We start from the raw sequence: 27,619 nt of genomic DNA, 5'->3' as shown, positions 1-27,619 counted from the left end.
AAAGTTCAGCATTTGCTATTTGAATAAATGAATGGAAAAGTGCACGTTACATGTTTCGAATCACAATAGGAAAAGGAAAAATATTAACGTGGGTTATTAGTACAAAGGCTAGTCCAATAACCAACCCGCTTCAAATAGCTTCAACTCTAGGGTCACAAGGGGAGCGATAAAATAATCTGCTTTAATTATATTAATGTTTTTTTCCTATAATATTTTGAACCTAATTGGTCGTTGTCCATTTATGACATTTAATGTATTTACACTGCATTCTCTTGACAATTAAGTATCAGTCTGAGTTTGCGAGAGCCATGCCCAAGATAACTGCATACTTAATGGATAGATATAAAAACCATGGTGGCATGGTCGATTCGGTGACCCGGAAGTTTGCCAGTCAGAGAGCGAAACAAGGAAGGCGTTTTTTTTAAGCAAGAGAAACCCGAAATGACGACGGCTGTTCCGAGAAGTAGCCTACTTTTTAATTCATTTTTTAATTGATCTAGACACCTCTTTGACTTGCCAAGTTCCTGTAAAGTTTATGCAACAAGATTTAACTTCTTCCAAGTGGATAGAGCAGCCTGCGGGTGTTCTTTGAAGAAGTCTTGCGAATGCTCAACAACGTGAGCCAATAGCTCCTTATGGTGAAGTTGATACTTGTAACATTAACAACAATATATTTAAAACGGCAGACAGTTCTACTGATGACATTTCTATGAGTTTGGCACAAACTTTGTTTCGCATTAATATTGATAAGCAGAGTCCTCTATGGCAAAGTAACTGTAAAAGGTAGCGTGAGTTGGCTGTCCACTGTGTCAGCTGCAAACATTAAAACATTTTTTTCTGTCGATTTTATTTCTGATTTTTCATCGATTTATTTGATCAGTTGGGTTTTTGTCGACGTCACGTCCTCTTTGTGTAGGGCTCGTATTGGAAGTTGAGGTTTAACTTAATTCTGGCCGCTAAACAACTGCGAAACCCACTTACAGCGGTGCAATAATAAGGTTGATGGTAAAACCGCTGGTTCATGTAGGCTACCATGGATTTGGAGCGACAGAAGCGCCGAGAAGATATTCAGAGGGCACTGGCGTTTATACAGTAAGTGCCTAATGGACATGAGACGTCACCTCATTTTCAGGGGAGTTGTGCTCCACATAGTTGCCATAATTCCCGTTGTTTCTCATGTCATCATGATTTATTGCTTTCAACAGTACTGTTTTATTTTCGTAGGTCCTCTTTGCCTTTTCCAGAGCCTGAAAGCTACGAGGTAGAATTTTATGCATACACTTTTTTGCATATAAACAAAGGGAGAGGGATGATTATTGTGGGAGTTAGCCATTTTTTTCACCACCTGGAGGTCTTTATCATATATGATGGATTTAAATTGACCTTATTGGCACTTGGGCAATATTGTCATTATGCCACAAGATCACTCATGCCTCCTCATCACATGTAGAGCCTGATCATGTTGATGTAATCTAAATTGGCACTTTCCTCTGAAGCCAATCTAACCATCAGAGTTATGTGATTGTTGCATCTTTTCCTTGCTTGCTCTCTTCCTTATGGGACCTCCGCCTGTCTTGTAGGTGTTCCTGACACAGCTAGTGTGCAACCTCCTGGACGAAGGCAATGCCACCTTTCGGGAGGGCAGCTGGAGGAAGGCGGTGAGGCATTACAGTGAGGGCATTAGCGTGGCGAACTATGCCAGGGAGGAGGCCCTCTCCATCCCCACTGCCCTACTGGAGAGCCTGTACTTGAACAGGGCAGCCGCCAACTATAGTGTGGTGAGTCATCATTAGGAAGATATATGGGTTCTGGGAGTCATCATGTGATTGTGACTTGTGTTATCCGCACTGATCTGTTATTAATCTACGGCTCTATTAAATATCTATGACAGATTGGTGGTTATAGGCTTATTCATTTTACATTTGTTTTGCTTTTAATTTTATTTGTATCTTCACAATTAATCTCTCCAACATTACTTTGGGTTTTGGCATTTTGACCATTTGAATAAGAAATCCTGACTGGAAATTTGCATTTAATATTCTAATCTACATAAAAATGTATGGATTCAGTGCAGGTATAATGAGTTCATTTAACTCTCAATTCATGCAAGCTATACCGTAATTTCCCAACTATAAGCCAAGGTTTATACATTTATTTTGCCAAATTTCTTCAGCTATGAGGTTAATACACAGGGGCAGTTAATATGGTATTAATATGATTTGTTTTTTTTTTTTACTTGCATAAAACACTGTCCTGAAGTTTATAGTGCGGCTAATACACGGGAAATTAATGTAATGTAGTTAACATTTATGGAAACATTTCCACCTGCATGTCTCCATAAACATTACCTTAACACCGTAACCTTACCTTTTGATCCTACAGATGATCAGAACTCCTTTTGTGATTAGGAGAATATTCAGTTTTAGTTGTCATAACACAGTGGATGTAAGCGCACACAGTACGCATCCTGTTTTGCCAAATTTTGCAAATGAGCTGAATGGAAACAGCTATTGTGTTTCCTGTCCTTTTTCAGTCATGTATCTCACTCAATCTTTTCTTTCTATCGTTGTCTTTCTTTCTTTCTTTCTTTCATTCACAAATAGCACGAGTATGAGCTGGGACTGCAGGACTGCGAGCGTGTGTTGGCTGTCGAGAAGGACAGCCAGAGAGCGCTCTACAGGAAGGCTCTATGCCTGAGAGAGCTCGGCCGTGTGAGGGAGGCATACGACTGCAGCACAGAGTGCCTTCTATCCTCACCCCAGGTCAGTCTCTGGAAAACAGTCGTACAGTTTACTCAGCTGTGCTCTTGTGGAGTCTCTAAGATATAATTTGCTTCACATTGACACTCAACACCTGGAGTGATCTTGGCATGATTATCAAATCTGCCAATGTCACATAGCCATCAGCAGGGATACATGTTGAAGTAGTGGTTATATCCAAACGAGTCTTTTGCTTGATTGTCTGGTCTTGATCTGTCTGGTTTTGTTGAATTTACTGACTGTGCGATGAACAATTCCTCCTCAGGACACACGGGTGAACGAGCTAGCACAGGAGCTTGCCTGCAAACTGGGCCTGAAGACTCGAAAGGCCTACACCAGCTCTCCGGTTAGCTGAAACCCTCTCTTTTAAATATAGCTGCATACAGAATGTGGTTCTATTACCTTAAAATAACAGCTGTAAACTAATTTTGATTCTTCACACTGGCTTACAATCTTGAATGCTTGGTATTACACTATGTAACGAAATGATGGATGAAAGAAAGAATTCCTGCATTACTTTAATGGCGTTTTAAAAATGGCACAGAACAATATAGAGAGTAACCTATGTATAATCAATTTTGTAAATGTGCTTTATGTAGAGTAAACATGCCTTTCTACACATCTATATGAACTATTCATTCTGTTTTATATCTCCATAACCACTGTAGGAAGACATTTTTACCTTAAAGGGTTATTCCATATATATGCTGATCTATATTCAGTCATTTGTTTGTGAGCAAGTTATTCATGAAAATGTACAAGTAGGCAGAAACTGAGATGATGATTTGTGGCTAGCATCTGTGGAATGTATTCTCAAGGTGATTTGGGATGCATGCTGTTTCTGTGTGTATAGCATGGGTCTAGGGAGAAGCCTTGTCCACTATTTACAAGGGTCAGCTCTGAAGACATACCACAGATGTCGGTCGTTAGGGGATACATCCTTGTGGGCATAGTTGATAGTTAAGTAGTGAAGTAATAAGATGATTTACATACCACAATGGAGATGTAAGCTTGTCAGGAGGGGTATAAGAGGGACTGTCTATGCAGTTTATCTTTGGACTGCGCCTGTTAGTAACACAACGTAAGTCCCCGGTGCTGTGAATAAAGCTCTCTGAGACCTCTGACTGACTGCTTCGCTGAACTTTTTTTGAGCGAATCCATAATTTTGTACCTCACCAGACATACTGTAGTTATTTCAATTGAATGTCAAGTTAACCTGTTACTATAACACAAGTAATTCATTGCTGTTTTCATAGGATGATTTGACTCCAACAGAAGGGAGTAATGGACATTCGGCCCCAGCTACTGAAGAAGAGGCAGGTTCTGCTTTTAAGACATCCACAATCCACATAGGCCGCAATGTGGTCATATCTGGCTTAAATGCCATTTACCATTGTCTACACATTTTGAAATGAGCATCAAAGCATTCTGATTGTTGTATCTGTGTTCTTTCTTTTTCAGGGCACATCAAATGGTCTTGATTTCTTGAGTGACATTTCATCAGGTATGTATTATTCTGACAATTCAAGTAGAGCTTTCTTTCAACATGTCCCTCTTCAAAGTTTGATCACAAACATTCCTGGCAGTGCCCTTTACCCATTTCATTGATTGTGCTTTGTGCAGTTAGGCTCTGATACCACATACAAGTGTTTAATCTGCCAAGGCTGGTAGGCTTGGTTTGGTAAACATTCAGTCTACACTTACCCTGGAAAAATATACAAAATAATGTAGTCCCTACTGAAGAGGCAGGTTCACTTTCATATATAAGAGGGAGAAATGTGCAAGTGATAATGAATTACGAATACCATTCACTTTCATCTGTACTGTAAAAAAGGACTTAGTGTTTATATTTGGTGTTGCTTCTTCACTTTCTTTATAAGTATCTCATTGGATAGTCCCCAGCTAAGTTTATTTGGCATATGTAAATAACCTAATGCGAATGCTAATTCCTCTTTGCTCTTCCTTTTTGGGAAAGCTGGCGTAATCATGTGTACAATTTTGTGTACAATGTTAGACGAGTTTGGGTGATGTGGTCAGTGAATATTTGACGTGCCACAAGATGAGATGTAAGCTTTGACCAGTCCTATAAGAAGTGTGATTTTTCTCTGTATCTTCAGACTACGTCTGTTAGCAACACAATGAGGGTCTTCGGTGCCGTGAATAAAGCTCTCTGAGATTTCTGACCCGACTACCGACTGGCTGAGACTTTGTCGATCAATTCCTAAATTTTATTCCTTCACTATACCGGTGCACGGCTGAAGTATTCTGTTCGCGGAGCGTAAAAAATTGTTTTAGAAGTTTTTTTCAAATGTGCACGTGCTGCTATCACATCTGGTCTGGTCAGTTCCATTGATTTATAGAGGAAGCTCACATACACTCCACAAACAGGATGCTTTAGTTATGCGCCCGGTGTAGCCCGGCTGTAATAACCAAGCCATTAACTGAAACTATCTCCCAGCTAAACTCTAGCTTTCTTCTCTTGACTTTTCTCCCTCATGCGTCCACAGTCCAGTTGTCCTTGGGCATTCCGATCCCAGTCAGTGAGGAATCCTCCCCTCCACCCATGTGCGCCGCCAAGACCGCCATGTTCTCAGACAGCGCGGCTCTTAGTCCTGAGTGTGTGCCTCTGTCAGTTCCCATCTCTGGGGACATGGGGAGCTGTGAGGTGTTGGGGGACGAACTGGACAGCCTCCTGGATGCATGTGTGTCCACAGTGGAGCAGCCCAACCTGGTGAGAAAGATTCATCTCTGCTCTGCGGAATAGAAGAGATCAGTTAAGAAAAGCAAAGTAACTGAAATGGTGTTCAATCAGGCTAGTGAGTTGTCTTGTTCTCTGTTAGCAACTGAAAGCTAAGCCTCACTTCATGCACACTGCAGCAAGAATATTATTTATTTCCAGTATATGACTATTAATACTACATGTTGGCTATTTGCTTCTGTCTGTTTTGCAGCTGACTATACCAAGTCACCTGCCTGTTAAACCTTCCGTGGGTCTGCCGCCTGCCTTTCCCGCCCCCACAACCACCTCACCCCTGCTGCCATCTGACCTCTTCGGTTCGGCCCTCAGCCAGCTAAACTCTCTGGATGCCTTCTCGGGGCTCTGTCCGGCCCAGGCAGCCTCACCCAGAGGCTTGGACGCCCTGGATGCCCTGGATGCCCCAGATTCCATGGATGTCCTAGATGCCCTGGACGCATTCTCTCCCCTGGGGGCTACCTCACATGCTTCCCTGGGGCCAGCGCTGGTGGTGGGCGGAGTGGGGTTGGACTCTCTGTCTGAATTCTCCCTGCCTAGTGAGTGGGTGGAACTGCATGGTTGAGAACTAGAGTTTAGCAGAGTACAGAGAATGGATAACTAGAGGACTATGAGAAGCAATTAGCTGAATTTGTCCAAAAGTGGATTGGATTGGACTTGCGGACTGCACCTTAAACATGTATACCCAAGTTTATATCATGGTCAGCTTTTGTGCTTAAGGAAGTGTCACAAGAGATGTCTCTGTTTTGACAGTTTTATGTCTGACTTCTTTCTCTGTGTACATCCCAGGCAGTAAAGAGCCGCATAGTTTTCTGTCATCTTTACGGACACCAAACCCTCCAAACAGATATGTAAGTCTTGTCAATAAGGCTGAAGGCTCTGTTACTTTGGTGATTTTCAGCCTTTAAAAGACATGTCTTCTTTTGTCTCCAGAATGGTCAGATGATTTCTAAGCTCTACCTGCTTTCACGGAACCCTCTAGAAGCCACACATGAGTTTATTCAGGCCTGCCCTATCTGTTATGTGAAGAACGGTGAGCCTCCCACTACCTTCCCCTATTTTTGTATGATGCATAAAGGGCATTCAGTGTTGTTCGTGTGCTTTTGTTATCTCTGTCTTTTTATCACTGTATTGCTTTAGCTAAGCTTTATTGCTTATCTCTCTATTTACTACACAGTTATTATATAGTGTGCATTGCAAATTTATATTTATATTTATTTATGCAATTTAGATCTCATTTTGTCTATTACATAAACACACACACATATACGTACAGACATACATGTGCACATGTGCAATGCAAGCTATGTGAAATAGCATATGATGGTGTATATCATAGACTGTATGTCTATGGTGTGTATATATAATATAAAACGGATAGTTCGTGTTCGATGCCGTTGTATATTTCCCCGATTTAGCACGGCTGAGACCACATTTCGTTCTATATTAATGCGCTTAGAATGCATAACGGTTAAAATTCAAAGTTGCTGAACAACAATTCTGATAAGAATCTACTAGCAGTGGAACTATTCTATGGGGACTTCGCAGAAGAATGGACATTTGTAGATGAAATAGCTTTTAAATTTCATGATTATTTGTTTATTTTGTATCAATTTTTAATGTCCTATATATATATACTCAGCTTCGTTTCGCTCTCTTTGTGCCTAACAACGCCTCTCAGCTGTGCTAAATTCACGATATAGAACGGCCTCTCGGGGCTTTTTGCTTAAATCTCCAATCCTTCCCTCCCTCACCTCTCATCAGGCCCAGGAGTGTTGGACTATCAGTACCATCCGGATCAGGCCCATGACTGTAAGAGGAACACCCTGCTTTGCCGGAGGAAGAATCCAGAAGATCCCACCTGGAAAAGGGTTCGTCCCAGGCCAGCATACAACAACTTCATGGGACCCTTTGTGCTTTGCAAAGGTAACCGCAGACATGCTGTTTTAACACGTCCACTTAGTTTATTAACATTGTTCCTACATTTTCATAAAATTGTTGTATCAGAAAGATACTATTGTCCCTCCTATACTGAAATGTTTATGTTGTATCGTGTACTGTTTGAACCGTATATGCATATGTTGTCATGTTGTGCTCTTGTGTTTCTGCACCCACACTAGTTTACTGCTATACTGTAACTGTCCTCCAGGAAATGATGTAAGAATTGCTTCTTTTTGGATTGTTTGTGTGCATGTGTCTGCATACAGAGGTGCAAGAGCGTCAGGAGTGTAAGTACGGGGAGAACTGCACGTTTGCGTACCACCAGGAGGAAATTGACGTGTGGACGCAGGAGCGGATGGGCACCCTGATCAGAGAGCTGCTCTTCGACCCTCTGGGCTCCTCTGGTGGCCAGGCGCTCAGCATCGCCCAGCTGCTGCACATCCACGCCGGCATGTTCATGTTCCTCTGTAAGGTGGGGGGACACACTCACATGAGAAGCACGTAGATATAGCCTTGAAATCTAGACGCACCCTAGCGGCAGCAAATGTAATTTGCAGCCAGGGTAGTCTAGCAACTCTCCGTTGGCTTGTGAGCTGAAAAAATTAAACTTCGATCAGGCCAATTACATCGTGTATAGAGTCGGTGGGCGGGCTTAACATAATGATGGCAGAGTTGCGACGGTTCCTTGTGAATTCCCTGCTACTTGAATGCTTACATGGATGCTGCTGCTGGCGAACAGAGCAACACAAGTGAAGGTTTTTTAAGTTGCCAAAATGTTTGGTCAACTAGCCAACTAGCTCTGCTGGTGGGAAAATCGCATGGTACTCATGAGTTGTAGTGCTATCCTTTTGCGTGCAGAGGGAATTTGAAAGACAACCGTTTATCCCGCCCCTCGAGCACTGCGAATGGTGAGTTCCCAGACCCTACTCCTTAATGTGGGTTTGGCTCGTCAGGCTAATGCAGATACACACGCTATGGCTGTGCAGTTAATCGATTAATCGTGATTATGAATTCCAACAATTATGAAAACAACATAATGACAACACAAAGTGTCAGTCAGCTACTACAAATGTTTACAGTATGTTCATTTGTGTGATCGGTACGCACACCCACAGATACACACACGCAGACAGACACACAAAGTGTCACCCAGCTGAAACAAATCCACACTGGTGTTATGGTCCTGGTTTGTGTGTGTGTGTGTGTGTGTGTGTGTGTGTGTGTGTGTGTACATTCACGTGCATGCTCCCACAATTCAGTTTGTCATGTTTCCCTGCGTGGTGGGTGTGTGTTCTCTTGTCATGCACACATACTCTCATACAAACTAACATAATGTTTGTATGACTCCATTTGTCCAGGAATGTTTTGATAGTAAGCCCCGGATCATTAGTAGACACTGCAAAGAGAACAAGACTGTCTGCTCCAATCTGACCACCCACCATGTGTTTGACCACAACAAGTGAGTCCTCCTAAATGTCTATATCCCAGAATGCTACTCCCTTATTACATGTTAGACTGTCATATAAACACTTACTTACTTCTCTCAGATGTCTCTCTCTCTCTCTCTCTCTCGGCCATCTGGTTGACAAGGAAGTGTATGATTTTGAGAGCAGTCTCAACCAACACAATGGAGTCATGTAGGGGGATGGTGGGATGGAGAATCAAAATTGAGTATGCATTTTATAAGTTGGCCAATGACATTAAAGGCTTTCTGACAGTAAGTGGGGTGAAAGGGTTGCTGTGTGAGAGTGGGGAAGATGTGGAGGTTGTTTTTAAAATATGAAACATATGAAAATATGAAAGCTCTGTATGGTTTTACTTGAGGCTGCAACAGTGTTTTTTATTTTGTAGTGTTTTAACACCTATTGTTGGTTCAATAAAGGTGTGTTAAGCCTCCCCCCCCCCCCTCTTTTCTTTTCCCTCTCCCTCTCCCTCTCTCTCCCTCTCTCTACCTTTCCCTCTCCCTCCCTTCCTTCCATGCTTGGTCTCCAACTCTCTATTTCTCTCTCTGTTTCTCGCATACAGATGTTTAGTGCACGTGGAGAAAGCCAATGGCAGGGTGCGTTACACAAAGATCCGCCCGCTGCGGCTCCAGTGCCAGTTTGACGTGTGTCGATATGAGGCGCGTTGTGGCTGCCAGCACGAGGACGGCTGTCCTTTCGCCCACTCCGTCATCGAGCTCAAGTGCTGGGTGCTACAGCACAGCTCTGGTACACAAACGCAAACTACCAGTACCATTTAATGTGCACGCATACACACCATCATTGCCATAGTATGCACTCAAGTCATTTACTTTGGAACATGCACCAGCTCCCATGATGTATTTTTCGAGGGACATTTCCATTACAATATGGAGTTCTGCTGCTTGGATGGCATAAAACAACATATGGTTGTCCTTTGTCCAGCAGGGGGCGACAAAACATTTATTTTAGCAAGTCTTCAAAGGCTCCAGAGAATTATAATCATTTGTAGTTGTGTGTACAGGCAGAGTGTGGTGTAAGCTCAGTCAAGCACAAAAGCTTGCTTTCCATCACTACTGATCACTGTAGGAAGGTAGATGTTTGTTTGTTTTGATTGTTTGTTTGTGTGTGTGTTTGTTTAGGCACCACCCAAGAAGAAATCGTGCAGGAGTCCAAGAGACAATGGCACAAACAGGAGCTGATCCTGAAGAGACAGAAGGTTAGATGACTGCTGCGGCAGATGGCTTGTGTTGACAGTCTCTCCAATTCCCATCAATTAAAGCAATCACACCTAGTCACATAGAGTGTCATGATAACACCACAAATACAAGCTGCCACACAGTTGAAACTGTAATTACCATGAAAGGTGACCTGATTCCTGACTATATACTGACATAGCTACAATTGTATTTAGTGAAGTCTTGCATTTGTTTTTTTAGCTGTTTTGCTCAAATTACTAATGTAGAGAAGAGCCATTGTGGAGTTGGAGGGTCGATGTCCCATACACAAGTCCAATGGCAATAAGGACCCAGGTTCGAATCCGGCCTGCGGTCATCTCCTAAGCTTATTCCCCGCATCTCTCTCCCACAATCATTTCCTGTCTGCTCCTCACTGTCCTGTCAACAAAGGCTTGGATAACCCAAAAATATGATTTTAAATTGTTCCTAATGTCAAGTATGCTTTCCTCACCTCACCTCACCTCACCTTCCTTTGTCTGTCTTTCCCTTTTGTGATGTGATTGGCTGAAGCCTGCATATGTTCCAGCCAAGCCAGTAGCTCCTGCCAACAGCCCTCCATCAGCAGGAGGAAGTGCTGGCACGTCCAGAGGCCGGAGCTTGAACATGAAGATGAAGTTTGTGTGCAGTCAGTGCTGGAGGGATGGCGTGGTCAACGAGCCAGACAAGGCGTTCAAGTACTGTCTGGGCAAAGCCCGCCACAGGTGAGCCATGGTGCCTCAGGTCCTCTGCCGTTTCCATTTACTGACAACTGAAAAGTTGTGCGGTCCAAAAAGACTCCTAACCAGGAACTGATCCTACTTCAGTAAGAGTGTGTTTGGCCTCTTGACACTCCCACCCTGCTCCCAATCCTTAGGCAGAACTTGCATGTTTCCAATGCCTCTTAGAAACGACCTTGGAAAAGAGACAGTGAAGGCCATGGCTCATGACCTTGTTCATGTTGCATTCTGTTAATGCTGGGGTATCTGTCTTGTTAAACTTTTATCCTATCTATGGGCTCAGAAATGTATTTACACTGTAGCATTGTAATTGTAACATAATTGCCATATGTGTACAAATGCTGACATCTAGGTCACCGTGTTAGACTGTACACAATGACGACTAGTCTTCCATGACCCTTTGCAGCTGGATTAAGGAACATCGGGTGCTGCTGGTGAATGCCTTTGAGAAGTGGGTGATGGTCAGAGCACCACCCTTTTCTAAGCACCACTTTCAGAAGTACGATGTAAGTGCACCCAACCGCTCCATACATAGATCTCTCTGAGCATCATGCTTCAGTCATACGTACAAAACTTTAGCAGGTCCTTACAGATTTGTGTTTTGTCTCGATCTCTACAGTGTACCACAGGGTAATGTTGAATGGGGCTTCACAGCACAGGCTAAGATTGGAAATGTGTTTCTAATGTCTATTCCATCATTGCATGATGACAGAAATTGAATTTTTCATTCAAGTTCATTCTTCAATATTATACATTAACTGACTTGAACTGAACGTAAATGTTCATATTAAAGACTTGCTATGTCATGACACCATCCTGAAAATATCAGGTGAACTCGCAGTACTCACAGAACTCAGACATTTGATAACATGAAAACCTGTGATGCAAGACTAGCTAAACGTAAAAAAAACCTTTTGTTTGTTGAATTTGTTTGTTTGTGTGTTGAATACAGGAAACAGTTTGTTTCTGTATTCAACAGTGTGGTGAAAAAACATTTTTCATCTCAATCATCCACTTCCATTGTAATGTAGTCTGTGACAACTCCACATGCTCAGTGAGGATTTGGTTCCACATGACAAAGCAATGCAATAAAAGATAATGATGACAAAGCCTGAAACACTGAATTTCCATCAAAGATGTTTGCAGATGGAATAATTTATGTCTTAGCCTGACCTTCCTGGCTGTTGTTGCCCCCATGATCCCTATGGGGGCCATAACTGAGACAAGCAGAATTTACTTTTTTTGGTCTTTTATGTAAGCGCTAGTCTTTTTTTTTTTTTTTTTTTTTTGTCCTGTCTTTGTCACTTTGTCCTGGCCAGCATGCTGACTCGGTGTCTGTGTTTGTGGACAGGTCTGTGCTTGACGTCTGTGTTCCTTCTCTTCTCAGATCTGTGCCCATGTGCTTAAGCAGAGGAAATGCACCTATCCGGGGAACTGCTCCTTCGCTCACAGCCAGGAGGAGAGGGACGTGTGGACCTACATGAAGAACGAAGGCTGTGAGCTCCCTTTTGGCTTACTGAAATGTTTGCAGTATTATTGCAGTCGTTGTCTGAGGCAACTTGCCTGTACAACTGTGCTCGTGTCTAAAGAATGAGACACAGTGCTGTAAAGTGGATAGTTATCTACACATACCCAACACATAACAATTACTGTAAAATAAAGAAGTAAAACATTTATTTACATCAGTGCATTTTCAGCTGAGGGTGGATTTGGATTAGCCTGGAAAAATCCAAACTCATTCATGAAGTGAATAGAGTCTGGTGACTCTTGATTGGGAAACGTTTCCAACACTTGCATCCCGACGGGCACTAAGTTTAAAAACATTGGTCCAGCCTTACCAATCACATTGATCAGAGATTCCTAACATTACTTCCTACTTCGCCTAAACTTTATGAACTGACAATAAACAGCATCAACAGTGAGGAAACAATGAATGTGGGTCTACCTTTGCTGTAAATAAATTTCTGCATTTTTCCACATTTTTGACGTTTGCAGGTGTTGCTGCTTCTGTCTAAGGGACTATAGTGGACTATAGTGTTCCAGACTAGATCTCCCTGAAAGAAGATCTAGCTGGGTGGGGCCAGGCTAGAATTGGATAGGCTCAGTTAGCAAAGACAGGCTATGGTTGAGTTCTTTTAATACTATACTAGACTATACTATGATATAGTCTATAATACTATACTATACTATAATACTATACTAGATACAATACAAACATCACCCATTGGAACTAGTGTCAAGGATTTTTGGTTTATTGTCCCCCAGTATGGTAACCAAATACATCTCAGATGGTAACCAGTCATCTCAGAATACTTCCTCCAGAATGTATCTCTACATAGTCACATTATTTTTTAACTATGAGGTTCAACATATGAGCTCCATATGCTCACATTGTTCCTATTTCTTTCCTGTTTGTGTCGGGTTTAACCTTCAGTGCAGGACATGCAGCAGCTGTATGACATGTGGCTGACCACGTCCAGTCAGAGCCACCATCCAAACAACACCTCCCCGCACCAGCGAACCGATGACAAGCATATCGCAATGCCAACAGATTATGCCGATCTAATGGTAAGCAAGGCAAATTATAAATTAGCTTAGAATTACTATAGGGAGATGTCAGTCATTTGCTATGACAGCTAGGTGTTTTCTGTTTGACCTTTTGAGACAATTGTGCAACCTTATCTCTTGTTTTTTTATTCAGAAGTACTACCAAGCAGACGAATTGGCATAAGAAGTGTTGGTCTGGTCATGTTGTGAGATACACCTGTTCTCTCTGCCCCTGGACAGAGTGGCTTCCATTGTCGGCTCTGTGGGAAGCACAGCAACAGCGAGCGGCAGAGGCAGCAGCACATCTCCACAGAGAAGCACAAGGACCGCCTGTTCAAAGAGGACGAGGAGAACCTGGACTGGATGTACCGCTTCCCTGGACTCCACCTCTCCCTCTGCCCCAGGTCAGCACCCACCAGCACTTGCCAGTCAGGGCATCCACAGGGAGTTTTAAACAGGGAAACAGCAGGGAGTGATTAGCTTTGCGCTCTGTATTTCTGTACAACATACAGTAACAGACATGTTAAATCCGTTCAAATTAATGTGTGGGTCATTGTGTCAAGCATCCTTGTCCCACTGTCAACATCATGGAGGTAGAAGTAAGACTTTTGTTATTTTATGCTTGTAATAACTAATAAGATTAATTTCCTTCTGGATAAATAAAGTATCTCTATCTATCTATCTATCTATCTATCTATCTCAAAGGTGAATACAATATGGCATGAAGCTGGACTAAAAGGATTTTTTTCATATACTGCCATGGAAACATAATACACATTGTATCCTTGTTACCAGTGTTCACTGGTTTAGGCACCCAGGCAGGGGTCCTATTCGTAGTTACACACCGTTGTTTCCCTATGAAACTAGTTCACAGAATCACAGAAATAATCCTGATGTAGGTCCAAGACGGGGACTCTCAATGACCCTCCCCTCCACCAAGCTAAAAAACTTGTACGTCTGTTCCAGGCACACCTGATGTCCAAGAAGAAACATAATCTGGTAGTTTAGTGCCTACGTTTACAGTGCTAACTGTCAGTTTGATCTTTACATAGGATCTGATAGAGAGAGTGACGTCACTGGAACTGACACATGCCTAGGCACGCACACAACATTCAGACTCACAGACACACACACCACAGTTCAGGACAGGATGAGCCTGGCAGAGCTCTTACCAGGTAGAATCAGAACAACACAAAAAGACTGAACTTAGTGCAAACACAAAACTCAGAATGGAGACAGGAGGGTTTATGAGTGATGAGGAGCCCTGGTCAGTCCAGGGGCCTAATGTACAAAGACTTGCGTGGATTTCATACTAAAACATTGCGTAGGCGCAAACCTGAAAAGTAGCGTACGCACAAAAAAAATCCTGATGTATGAAACTGTGTACGCAGCATTCCACGCAGCTTTTCTTTGTACATCCCAATTAACGTAAAATTAAGCACACATGCACGAACATTACACTCCACCCTCTCTCCTCCCTCAATCACTCATTTTAATATGCTAACTAGAAGGACATTCGAGAGCGCAGACCTCCGCGAAGACAAAATGGCCTATCCTGCGATATTAATAACAATGAAAACTCATCTGTGGATTCATTCATACTCAAACCTGTTGCAAAGTTTAATCATTGAAATCATCAAATGAATAAAAAAGTTTATTTCCAGCGAATGCGAGGTAGACGTGCTTATCTGACGAAATGGCAAGAATCTTAGATCTTTATCATCTGTAATTAATAACAAAAACAGTAGTGGCAGGGCGTGGCAGTGTCTAGGCTATAGGAGACTGTGGCAGAATTATTGGTCAGTCTGCAAGTAGGTGACAGGGTTCGCATAACTGGGTTTGAATGCATTTGGACCATTACAACATAACTGCATTTATTAAAAAATCATTAAATAAATCGTGTCCAAGTACCACGCATTGTGCACCCGAATGGAATAAACTAAGTTGATCCAGGCCGACTTGCCACAACATTACGATTTCTGGATCATATCCCTATATTTGCACACAAGTGTGACAATAATGCGAATGCTTACTCGAGGAAAGTCAAAGTAGCCATGCAGTCAATCAGGGAAATAGCTTATATTCGCGCTTATTAGTCAGCCTATCTATTCACATGCATGATCCTGTCCCATATGTATTCAAAATTTATTTTAAAATGAAAACTATCGAAGATATAAAGGGAAAACACTGGGCAAATGTTAAGGCATGGGCAAATGCGTGAAGGCGACCCCATTTATCACAGGTTTTGTGGAAAGCTCTTCAAAATCTGAAATGTTTGATAAGCCAGTCATTAACAATCCTGTAACCAAATATCGGCGCTGTGTAGGCTATGTTTCACATTCCCTTTTAATTCTTATCCTCTAATAAGTCTACAGTTGTCATTATAGATAGGTTGTTGCATAACTTAGTTGAATTTGCGCATGTTGCATGTCCAAATATAGAAACATAGGCCTACTTTCGAAGTGTTATCATTTTTAATAACCCACGTTTCACAATATACTGTGCAAATAAAGGCCTAGACTCGCGATCAACTAATGTTGTTGCGCTGCATTGCCTCCAAGTGTCGCCAACTGACGATACATATTGGAAATGTGCGTACGCCAGACATGAAGTTTGCGTGGAGGACCGCACATTCTCATGTTCAAGTCAGTCTTCATACATCCGGACGTGAGCGAGAGAAATGGCGTACGCAGCATTTTTGTGCGTACGCAAGCTTTGTACATGAGGCCCCAGATCCTTAAGATGTGATTGGGGTTGAAGGACGAGGTGCTAATTCAAAGTCATGACACGGTGGGTGGATTACTAGCTGCTGTACAGGGTTTCTGGAGATGAAGATGTGCTGGTTGTCAACTGCTGTCAACAGTTGAACTGAGAAGGGTCACAACACAGGCAAACTCCACAACAACTGCATATTCAGAAAACGCCTCCAAATTCTGAAAATACCTTCATCGATTTCACAACAAAGTGTTGGCCACTGTGGAAATGCCCCTCTTCCACTTAGCTTGTGTTTACCAGTTCCTCTCCAACTACAGTTTGTTTATGTGTGTGTGCATGTGTGTGTGTGGGGCGTGACTGTGTGCATGGAGACAGATGAAATGATAAACACAGAGTGACAGAGGACTGTGTGTGTTTGACAGGTTGGGTGGTGCATGTCCAGACGGCCATGCCTGTGATTTTGCCCACAGCGAGGAGGAGCTTGAAGAGTGGCATGAGCGACGGGCCTTCTTGCGGCGGAAGCTGGCCAAGGCCCGGGCCGATATGCTGATTGCCCCCACTGACTTCAACTTCGGGAGGTACAACTTCCTCCTAAGGGACTGAGCCATCCTCCAGGATTCACATTCATTAATTACATATGCACGTTATGCACAAACACACACACATGTATATGGAGACTGCCATCAAAATAGTTTTTCAGTGAAGTGCAAGTTAATAACTAGTCTACTGTCCTCTGACTTCAAGGATCAATGAAATCTAAATATACACTGCTCACAAAAAGTTAGGGATATCTGGCTTTTGGGTGAAATTGTATGTTTCAGTAACGAAAGTATTGAACTGTTGAACATGCACATTCAAAAGTTTAGAGAAGGTCACATTAAGTTCAGCTGTAACGGTTATAGTGGATTTTAGGTGCATCCTGAAATGTCACCCGAAAGCCGAATATCCCTGACTTTTTGAGTAGTGTAGAATAAAATTGCACCCCCAAGACATTTCTAAAATTAATTCTCCATGGATTAATCAGAATTTCTAATCCAGCTACCAATTAGAAAACAGTGTTTCCCTTCCCTGGCCTCCAATTGTCTGCCCTGCCCCTCCCTGCCCTGCCCCCCCTCCCCACTAAACTTTGAATTGTCCATTAAAGGGGGAATATTTTGCACATTTAAGCTATTAGTGATAAGTTGACTCTGCAGTATTGTTTACCTTTTCAGGCCTATCTCAGAATATGTATCATATTGATATTCTTGAGAATCAGACATAGTTTTAGGTGTGTGTGTGTGTGTGTGTGTGTGTGTGTGTGTTGCAGATAAAGGTTGATGATCATGATTCAAATGTGTCCAAATCTAGTTCTGAGCATTCAAGACCATGGTCTTGTAAGGTTCAGTGTGTCATTAGCACTGGCATTTGCGACCAAAGTCAGTGTGCATTTCTCTATCTTTGTATGCAGTGAAAGTGTGCCAGCAAATCATTGCAATACAGACTTTATACTAACTATAATGCTATTGAAAGGATACATTGCAGTACATTGAATATTAAGTGATTTGTAATTGCACAAAGAAAGTGTTGTATTGTCCCGACAGCTTGAAGGAGTTGAACCACAGAGAAAGCATTCAAACAAAATGTGTATTTTTGGAAAACATAGTGATTGTAACTGTAGGGTTTTGCAAACCAGACGGATAATAAATAGAACTGAGTCAGCAGCAGAATTATACAGTTGAATGCTGTGAACAAGGAGTGGTTGTGTTAACCAGCAGGAGAATGTAGTGGCTTTGTGGTGGCACAGTCCCATGCTTGGGTTTTAAGCATTCCTGACATTGTTGCTACAGTCAATGAATGGTGGTGGTATTGACCCAGTAAGAGAAATAAAGTCATAACAGTTAGGTTTGCAGAGAAAATAATTAAGGCAGCACAACTGATCAGTGTGTAAAAAGGGAAAACCACACATAGATCATTGTTTTCTGTTATAATTCACTGGTACTTTGTGTTGGATAAAAAAAAAAATTTGGACAAAAAATGTACATTCAAGAGAGACATTCTGTATGTATTTTAATCTGCCTACTTCAGTCATTTTCACAGGCGTATTATAATTATTCCGCCTGCTTTTACAAAAGAGCTGCTAGTCCTATGGGGGTCGACTAAACCACTTCTTTATAAAAGCACAAGTCTGGAGGCAGCTTGCTGAAATTACGTTGCACTCTGAATCAACACTGTGACATCCACCTCCTCTTTCATAAATGGTTGGATTAGATCAGGCATTTTGAAATCAGTTAACTCTGGGTCCCATGCAAATTCAAGCCACATTCTCTCACAGTTTGCTCCAAACCTAGTATTTAATAAATATGTCACATCCGAGAATAATGCATTGTTGAATGAAAGAAGGGAGCATGAAAAACACCTCAAGGAGATCAAGAATAGTGAAAACTACAAGTCATGTGTCCATGTGTTTGTCACAAGTGATCAAAAATGTAAGAAGAAGTAAAACTGTAAAAGTAAAGATGAAAAGAAGATAGTGTGAATGTGAATACACTACTTCTATGTTTTTAAACAGAAGTACCAGAAAGATGGTAAAAATGGATTTATCTTGAACAACCGCATAATATGTTTGTTTACAATGTCTGTATCTAGACAGTCTTACTGAAATGTTACGCTTGTGAACATACAATCAGAAGATATACTCTCTTTGTATTGTAAGATAATGTAACATCTATATTAGGTTGTAGAATGTAGAGAATAGTTATGTGAACAATTTAGAATTTAGAACAATCTTTGTTGCCAGTATAATCTGCACCATTTATATGTTGTGGTATTTGGTTCCTTGGCTTAATGAGGGACCTATCCTCATATGTCTTTGTGCCTTAAAGTTGTTACACCTTTATACTGTTGGTAGTTAAAAACTGTTAGTGGTTATATTGTTCAGTGCCACAACCCAGTCACAACCAGTCATTCCTGACCTGATCAGTAGAGAAGTAGAGATTTTCCTTTTGTGTGCCAAAGTATCCGCATTCAAGGCACTACTGAAGGCCTAGATGTATTAGAAATACTGGACTTAACACAAATGTCTGCAGAAAGCATCAATGATCGGTTATTTCTTATTGCACTTGCCAGTATTTTTTTTTTACTTCTCTCTATTATGAAGAAAAGGGTGTTTCTTTTGGTTGATGCAGCATTCCATCTTCAAGTTAAGAGCAGTAACGAAGCATGTGAAATATACTCCAGATTCAGTGATGTAGGTCTGAACAACAAGCATCTCTAACTACTGTTTCACACTTCTAATGTAAATTACCATTAGGCTTCTAAAACAAACAGGACTGACAACTTTTGTTGTTCTGTATGATAATTAAGTTCATCTCTCCCTCTTGCCTGGGATGGTTCTCAGTGGCCTACCCCCATGTCCATTCTACATTTGGTTGGTATCCTTTACACCAGTTTCCTTCCTGGCCTCAGGTATCTGGGTGAGGCCAGAGCACGGACCTTTTACATGTTATCTTTATGAGCTCACCATTACCATGCATCTCATGTTCTTAGTCTTAGAGTATTCAGCCATTTCTTACACTCTCATTGTGTTGGCACGTTGAAACAATTTTAGCAGATTGTGTTCTTTTTGATCATTTTGTAAACCCCCCAAATAACTGAACTCCAGGGCATAACTAAGTTGAGCTTTTACACTGTTATGAAACAGAGAGCTTCACAATGGTCTTTAAACAAATAATAACTGCTTTACTGTTTTTACAAGATTGTATTGTTATTTCTCTTGGGAAAAGAAAGGCTTGTGATTGCTATACTATCTCATTTATGTTCTATGAATTTCATAGTGTGAAAATGGGTCTCACTGTGTACATATGGATTGAATGTGAAAAGACCCAGACACAGAGAACTGTTTTTAGGTCTTGAGGATTTTGACATTATCATGTGAGCAATGGACCAAAGCATGCCAATAAAGATCTTAAGGGATCCTTTGTGTTTTTGTTAAGTAGTCTTCCCAAACAAACAGATTTTTAATTGCAGGAGCCCCAAATATATGTCAGAAAATGCTTTGGAAATTAACTAAATATGACATTGCATTTGTTTATGCTTATGTTTATGTCTGTGTTGACACTTTTGTCCAAAGCAACTTACTGTATATTGGAACCAAAGACCAAACAAAACATGCCAGAGATGTTAGGTAGCTCACTCCTCCCTTCAGTGCTCACCAAGGAACTCCACACAGTGTTTTGTTGTCATTTAAAGGGGAAGGCTGCCCCCCACTTTGTTTCCCATTCATGGAGCCAGGGTTATGTAAGAAGACCAGGTTTTTTGACACTGTACACTGAATTTTACAAAAACGGTTCAATTAGAAATCGCTTAGAATCGCTCACCTTACCTTTAGCCCAGTATTTGTTGGCCCCAGTTTGTTGGATAAAGGGAACAGATTTCAGAACTGGAGAATCAGGTGTTCAAGGCTTACCTTGAACAATATGCCAGAGTCTCCATTCTCCATATTGTCAGTGTTGCATCGAAATTAATTTAAAGCCATTATTTTTAGGATAAAAGAGCAGCATTGCCTCACTTTAACTAGGCACAGTCATCTGGCCGACACTTTGCTTTGTAAATATATCATACAGGTATATCGTTCAGGAGACAATGGGTGAAGTTGGCTGTTGATTGCATGGGCACTTTGGGACAAAAAAGATCAGCTGGACTTTTCTGTTTGTTAACATGGATGTCTTGACCTCTGCCCAGCAGAGATTACCACAGTGGTAAATTACATTCTGGTTCAGATTCTTTCATACACACCATGAGTCAGTCACAAAGAGCAGTGTATGGAAACTTCTCAATAGACAGAAATTAATGGAAAGTGACTTGATGGAATGTCTTTTGGCTTTTGTTGTTATGCAGTCAAAATGCCCATGTGACCCTAATATTTCAGTGAAAAGAAGTTCCTGCTGTAATACCTCAAAAGTCTGAGGTGAATGGCAACAGACTGATGACATTTATTGTCTAAAATGGTAATGTTGAGATTGTAAAACTTAAGTGCTAGGTTGATGGAAGAACATGTTGTTCATGCAAAATAGGCCGAATTGTATTGCTTTTGTCAGGTAGACATCATGTCTTTCACATTTAGGCAAAGTAAAACTACCATGCAATTAAAATGTCCTGTGTGTATGTGTAGGCGCTGCGTGGATTCTAAGCAGAAACAACAGATACGAAGCAAGCCCAAAAGAAACAACCGCACAAAAAACACGACCCCAAATGTGACTTCACAAAAACAAGCCCAAAGTAATTTATAATAAGCGGACTATGTCTACAACATTCATACCACGTTTACACATAGGGAAAACACACATATTTTCATGCGGTTTGGCCTTTCATTCACACGAAAATGGAGGTTTATCACTGAAAATTATTATTCTGAAAACTCCGGCCAAAGGGGAGATTTGGGAAAACTCCGGTTTCACAATAGCACAATTGTAAACAGTGGTAAACAGCATTTTTGCATTGTGAGGTGATGTTCCTCTCGTTTGTTTGAAATCTCTGATTGGCCACCTGTTTGCTCAACGTGTTTGTGACACCACCCTTCCCCAGCTGTTTTTAGCATTGGTGTGAACAGAAGTATTTTTTTTTAAATGAAGGAGGGGTATCCATTTTTCAGAATACCCTGATACGTATAAACGTGGCCTCAAGTGTTCAGTTTAACATCAAACTTCCCTGGATATTTGTCTTTCAAGAGTTTCTCCACTTGTCTTTCCTAACACATCTGAACTCTGTTACAATGCTTCTCACCCGTCAGGCCAATCACCCGAACAATGAACACCTGTATGTTGTGGTTGCCCTGAGCTCTATGGAATTTTCTTCAGGGACATTCACCATTCACAGACATTTTCTACATTGTCTACATCCAGTCTTAATATTGCTTTGGCATCATGCTTAGGCAGGGACCTCATATCCACTTCAATTCAATTCACAATTTCAAAGGCACAATTGCTCACATGGTAAGTGACTTATTTGGCAATACTGACTTGGTGATTCAAGACCCATCTGTGGGTCAGGTGTGTCCCACCTGTATCTCACTGTAGTTGCCACAGTGGGTTATAGGCACACATACTGTAAATCACAAGTTCCTCAAAAAGTATCAAGGGATCAACTGCTTGGACCCCGATCATCGCTGCTCTGCAGCTATATTTAAATGAGCTTAAGTTCGTGCATAATGGCCTTATGTTGTGCGTAGAGAGCATGTTGCTGCATAGAGCCATAACACTACCTTTTGTACTTTAGTGCAGCTGGAAGAATTACTGACATAATTGAACATTTGTTCAATTTCCAAGCTCAGGCACCTTAGAAATGACTTTATCTGTAAAGGCCATGTCCGAATGTGTGGAATTTTAATATTAATATCAGGCTCTCATGGCCCTTTCAAAGGGTCTTCAAAGAACATGCTTACTTTACGTGTTACAAAGAATCCGTCCGGGATCCTCTCCTTATTATAGTTTTTATTTTTGCGTGACTACAAGACTGTTTTGTAACCAAAACCAAAGCCATCAAGACAACTTCCAAGTCGGAACACAAAAGTAGGCTACATGCGCGCGCTCTCGCCTGTTCTCGCGCAATTCGCACTCCAGTCGCCTATGCTTGCACACGGGCCAGCCCTGCACATGCGGTACCCCCGCCCCTCGCCAAATGAGTGTTCACAGAGGGAGAACGGCACGTGTATCGACATGAGTGTTCCGCGGAAGTGGAAAAACACAGGCCCGTATGACTGTTTTGTTTGGAAATGTAAAACCATCGGTTTCTAAATAATAATAATAATAATAAAAATATATAAAACATGACATCGTGTAGCCTAGGTCAGTATATGAATATGCGTTGTATTATTTTGTATCTATGTTTTATTGAGTGTATATTAAGCTATGTTATATATGTGTTTATTATTAAGTTTAGGAGACAAGTTGGTCAGGTTCTCAACCAGCATCACCTTTTACTCATCGTGAGTAATTTTTGGTTAGGTTTGTCATATGAACATCATTGGAGACACAGTGTTCTTTTCTACGATCACAATGTTCTTTTCTACGATCACGTTTCACATTGCTACGAGAGGGATTGGATCCCTGCCGACCAATAGAGTATCCGCTTTCCGTATAGAGTTGTCCTTGAGTACGAGTAGGCTACACACAGCGTCCTGCAGATGTTGCCTTATTCATATTCATGACAGCCAGTAGAGTGACCTATCAGCGACGGCAAATTTCCACCCAAGGCGTGTACTTCATGAATATCTAAACAGAAAGCGCAGAAGGGTAGATTGGTTCGGTTCACAATTGTTTTGGCGAAACTAATTTTTGAAGAGGTCTCACAGCGATAGGACTATCACAACAATCGACGAACTTCAAGGAAACGTCCAACTTCTATAGCAATTATTTGCGCGAAACCGGCCCTTAAGCAATTATGCCTGGAGAAGCGACAATTACATTAACCCTTGCGCCAAACTCGGGACAAGCTAAGCCGTTCCCTTTTGTTTTGAAGAAAGTCATGGATATTCCTCCACCCAATATCCTTGACGAGGGCGATGATGGTAAGCTTTCTGCTTTTCTGTAATGAATGGATGAACGGACCTAGTCTACCTTACATAGCTAACTGAATTGTACGTAGATGAAAAGGGGTTAACAATAGGCTATGTCGGCTACTCCGCATGCAGACTAGAAAATGATAGAATTGTCAAGCTGTTTCTAGTCGGCGCTAGAACATGTTGGCCCATGCAAATGTCAACATGCATCTGACTCTCTTCTTCTGTCGTTTGTACACATTTATGCATACTATATTCTGTTTTATTATCTAGACTCTTTAGCCTACATTCGTAGTGAATGTCATTCATCTGTCAGCGTTGTGCCGTGTGGCACTTGGAACAGTGCGTACCGAGACTGAGAAAAAGAACACATAGTTCTAACCGCTTTCCTGTCCCAGTGTTGATAACCGACTGGTGTCTATATATAAATCCGGTGTCCCAGATTCGAGACATGTAAGATGATATTATGATTTTTTAAGCGAGATCATACGTTCAGCTCTGATGATTCATTTAGACATGGTATTTTTTAAGCAAACTTCCACCTCCACGTTTGTTTTGGAATTGTGCGGTCATTACATTCAGTTCTGCGTATCTATGATATGACAATCAACTTTGAAATATAATTTGAGTTCACATTCTAAACTTTCTCTCCCCCTGTCCCTTGTAATACATGTGCACGCCCATCGTTCACATCATCGCCTGTTTCTTGGTGCGGGTTCTTCAAACCCTCAGAGATCAAGAAAGAGAAGCTATGCCTGGTCGAGCGCACCGAGTCAGGAAGTGATGCGGCCAACGGTGCTGGCAGCACGGCCAGCGGCGGAGGGGCAGGGGGCGTTTCAGCCTCCCTGACCCCCGCTATCTGGGAGAAAACCATCCCGTATGACGGCGAGAACTTCCATCTGGAGTACATGGACCTGGACGAGTTTCTTCTGGAGAACGGCATCCCCATTTCCCTCGAGGAGGAGCTACAACGCAGCCTGGGACAGGAGCAGGGCAGCGAAGGGAGCAGTGGCGCTGACGAGGCCAAGTCATCTTTCTCCTCTAAGACGCCGGCCACTTCGAAGGCTGCTCAGCCAGAAGCCACAGACCCACCACAGGCAACAGCTGAGGAGGAGAAGAAGAAAAAGGAGGAACAGCAGGACAGGGAGGATGAGGAGCAAGAGGAAGATGATGAGGAAGAGGATGACACTGAATCTCTGACAGATGCCATCGAATTAGAAGCTGCACAAGTTGAAGCAGGTAAATAATCAGACACACACACACACACACACACACACACACACACCCATACACAGACCACCTGCAGCTGAGAGTATATCCATTCACCACCTGTCTTCCCACACACACGTATACTGGAGGCCAATCATGCAAATGCACAGGCATGTACTGTATCTCAGTTATGGCACTTTCCCTACAGTGAGGCTCACACACCTTACCCTTATAGACTTGTAAGGGAAGTACTAGCTGTTGCTTATGCCAGCATATACTAGTATAGTGTGCTCTTGACATGCTGTGCTTTCATGACATGTGTTCTTGTGTCAAGTACCTCTTATACGATCAGCTGATCCAGAAATAAAGCCTGCTTACCCAGCTGATGATTTGTATACATTTATGTGTAGTTATTGCTCACTCCATTAGTTATCTTAATCCAAACCATAATCCCCTACTTTAGCCCTACTGTAGCATCAACGGTGTCAACTGTGTTGGTATCACAAAGTTTCTGTTGAAAAGAAAAACATAATGTCACCCATTTCATAAGGTAAATCTACTAAGGAAAGAGTCACCCCAACACCCCTTGACCCAGAGGAGATTGAGGTGGATGTGAACTTCCAGCCAGACCCCACTGATCTGGTCCTGTCGAGTGTGCCGGGGGGTGAGCTCTTTAACCCTCGCAAGCATCGCTTCTCAGAGGACGAGCTAAAGCCCCAACCCATGATAAAGAAGGCCAAGAAGGTGTATGTTCCTGATGAGCGAAAGGTAGGTTGCACAGAGCTGTGATGATTGATGGAAAAAGTTTGCACACAGGTTTACTCAGACTTCAGACCTTTTCTCAACATAATTTGTATTTACCTGCTGCTGCACTTTGGATGTGCACATTAATTTTGAGGTTGTACAAAATTGCCTTACCTGGCGTTGTGGGATGGGACATGCTTTACCTAACCCACTGCCTGTGTCTTATCTGCAGGATGACAAGTACTGGTGCAGGAGGAAGAAGAACAATGTGGCAGCGAAGCGCTCCCGCGATGCACGCCGGCTGAAAGAGAACCAGATTGCCGTGCGGGCGTCTTTCCTGGAGCGGGAGAACGCGGCACTGCGGCTGGAGGTGGCCGAACTGCGCAAGGACTATGGCCGGTGCAAGAACGTCATCGCCCGCTACGAGGCCAAATACGGTCCACTGTAAGGGACAGTTTTAAGCCTCTTGATCCCCAAAAGCTGCAGCAGCAGCAATGACAACAGTATATTGAAACCAAACAAGACAACACAAACAAATCCACCACCTGAAAACAGTGTCCCTGCAGGATGTTGTGGCAAACACCTAAGGTTTTAAGTGACTCTGTCAGAGGCACTAGGAGGTGGCAAGGTGGGTCGGGCCTGGTTTTGAGTAGCAGTTGTATAACAAGGCACCCACTGTCACAAGTAAGGGGTAAGGAGCCCATCAGATAAGCCAAGTTGCAGGGACATAAAGAAGGCACCTGAATCCACCCCCTCTGAATTAGCCATGCTGAAAGCAAGAGAGAAAAGGGCCAACGCAATGGCTCAATACAGCACACAGTCAAAGCATGAAGTCCCTGTGAATGACTGAATGATGTGTCTTCCCTCACCTGCCTTCCCCATTCCCAATCCCCCCCAATTATTCCCAAACCTTGCCAGTCCAAATAACTGACTGTCTCTCTCCTCTGTTTGAAGCACTGTGTTGGAGAATCAGGACAAGGACATGTGAAGCAATGATTTATTGATTTATTCATGACGGGAGAGGGTGAACCAGATGAATAAATGAATAAATGGTGTGGATGACAACTAAAGCAGATGGACGTCTTGGTAGGAATCTCGTACAGAAGAGGACAAAATGGTGTGAGGGGACTGGGTGTCTATAAAATGTGTGTGTTCCTCAGCACCTCAGTAGATGTGTGTGACGGTCCGTGGTAATGGTGACTGTGGCCCTCAGAGTTCTTTCTTCCTAAATCACCAATGGGCTGTGTGTGTGTCTGCAGGAGAGGTTTTTGTACTGTCCTTCCCTTGTTCACACAAATGCTTTGTGTTTGCCCTTTCCCACTGTTTTGCGCTCTCAATTGTGTGTGTGTGTGTGTGTGTGTGTGTGTGTGTGTGTGTGTGTGTGTGTGTGTGTGCTTGATGTGAGGGTGAGGACATTGGAGAGGGATAACTCGACTGAAGCAGTTGCTTTCTCAATAGTAATATTTACATGGGTCTTGCATGCCCATCTGTAAAATACAGTTTGAGACGTGTAAGGAGATCCTTGTAAGAACTAGCCCTGTCTACTGTGTTCCTGCGATGGCATCAGAAAGGCTAAGATGACCTTTTTTTGGCAAGGACATTGTTGGAGGCAGATTGCTTTACAGATTACAAACATGTCTGTGGTCTGGCATATCAGGTAGATATAAAAGGGAACAATTATCTGTTATCTAAGCTGTAAATAGGCCTGTTTTTTGTTTCAGTGTGATGAACTAGTAATATCAGCCAATGCCTGAGAATTTGTACCTTACTGATGTAAAAATCTGTTGATTTCGTAATAATGTGCATCTCTTATTTGATGCATCTATTGATTTTGATGTGCACAAATAAATTCTACGACAATAATTTCTTTCTGTAGTGAAAGAAGTACACAAAAACAAAATCAGTAACTGTGCAGGGATTCTATGATTTTTTAAAAAGCGCAACATGTTGATGACATTGCCAAGAAATGTACACAACTGATTTGAATATTATGATTTTTGTACT

General features: G+C 42.2%; 2 protein-coding genes across 6 annotated transcripts; both read left to right on the top strand.

The window, feature by feature from the left end:
* Positions 1 to 383: 383 nt before the first annotated feature.
* Positions 384 to 20,080, top strand: LOC121706306 (zinc finger CCCH domain-containing protein 7B-like). Of its 5 annotated transcripts, none has more exons than XM_042087930.1 (23): positions 384 to 617; positions 1,028 to 1,092; positions 1,225 to 1,261; positions 1,581 to 1,778; positions 2,604 to 2,762; positions 3,025 to 3,105; positions 4,016 to 4,075; positions 4,221 to 4,263; positions 5,267 to 5,490; positions 5,711 to 6,050; positions 6,301 to 6,362; positions 6,445 to 6,544; positions 7,276 to 7,437; positions 7,719 to 7,924; positions 8,811 to 8,911; positions 9,478 to 9,662; positions 10,055 to 10,131; positions 10,661 to 10,851; positions 11,273 to 11,372; positions 12,254 to 12,362; positions 13,301 to 13,434; positions 13,654 to 13,817; positions 16,551 to 20,080. In XM_042087930.1, exons 1-23 carry the CDS (start codon positions 606 to 608, stop codon positions 16,729 to 16,731), a joined length of 2,991 nt encoding a protein of 996 aa, XP_041943864.1. In that variant the 5' UTR covers positions 384 to 605; the 3' UTR covers positions 16,732 to 20,080. The 5 variants fall into 5 exon arrangements, with proteins under 5 accessions (XP_041943864.1, XP_041943867.1, XP_041943865.1 ...); XM_042087933.1 differs by having other exon boundaries at positions 917 to 1,092; XM_042087931.1 differs by having other exon boundaries at positions 384 to 638.
* Positions 20,081 to 23,294: 3,214 nt separating this feature from the next.
* tefb (TEF transcription factor, PAR bZIP family member b) lies at positions 23,295 to 26,685 on the top strand. The gene is made up of 5 exons (XM_042087978.1): positions 23,295 to 23,671; positions 24,395 to 24,901; positions 25,422 to 25,639; positions 25,848 to 26,059; positions 26,570 to 26,685. Exons 1-5 carry the CDS (start codon positions 23,545 to 23,547, stop codon positions 26,601 to 26,603), a joined length of 1,098 nt encoding a protein of 365 aa, XP_041943912.1. The 5' UTR covers positions 23,295 to 23,544; the 3' UTR covers positions 26,604 to 26,685.
* Positions 26,686 to 27,619: the final 934 nt, after the last annotated feature.

Source organism: Alosa sapidissima, chromosome 3, assembly GCF_018492685.1.
Source record: "Alosa sapidissima isolate fAloSap1 chromosome 3, fAloSap1.pri, whole genome shotgun sequence".
In the NCBI taxonomy this organism is placed as follows: domain Eukaryota; kingdom Metazoa; phylum Chordata; class Actinopteri; order Clupeiformes; family Clupeidae; genus Alosa; species Alosa sapidissima.
The sequence above is the reverse complement of the archived record's forward strand: the minus strand, read 5'-3'. Positions and strand labels throughout refer to the sequence as shown.

Coding starts and splice junctions, on each gene's coding strand:
- tefb (XM_042087978.1), top strand. CDS start 23,545: ATGCCTGGAGAAGCGACAATTACATTAACCCTTGCGCCAAACTCGGGA. Junction 25,640..25,847: donor ATGTTCCTGATGAGCGAAAG/GTAGGTTGCACA, acceptor TCTTATCTGCAG/GATGACAAGTACTGGTGCAG. Junction 26,060..26,569: donor GAGGCCAAATACGGTCCACT/GTAAGGGACAGT, acceptor CTCTGTTTGAAG/CACTGTGTTGGAGAATCAGG.
- LOC121706306 (XM_042087930.1), top strand. Junction 6,545..7,275: donor TATCTGTTATGTGAAGAACG/GTGAGCCTCCCA, acceptor ACCTCTCATCAG/GCCCAGGAGTGTTGGACTAT. Junction 7,438..7,718: donor ACCCTTTGTGCTTTGCAAAG/GTAACCGCAGAC, acceptor GTCTGCATACAG/AGGTGCAAGAGCGTCAGGAG.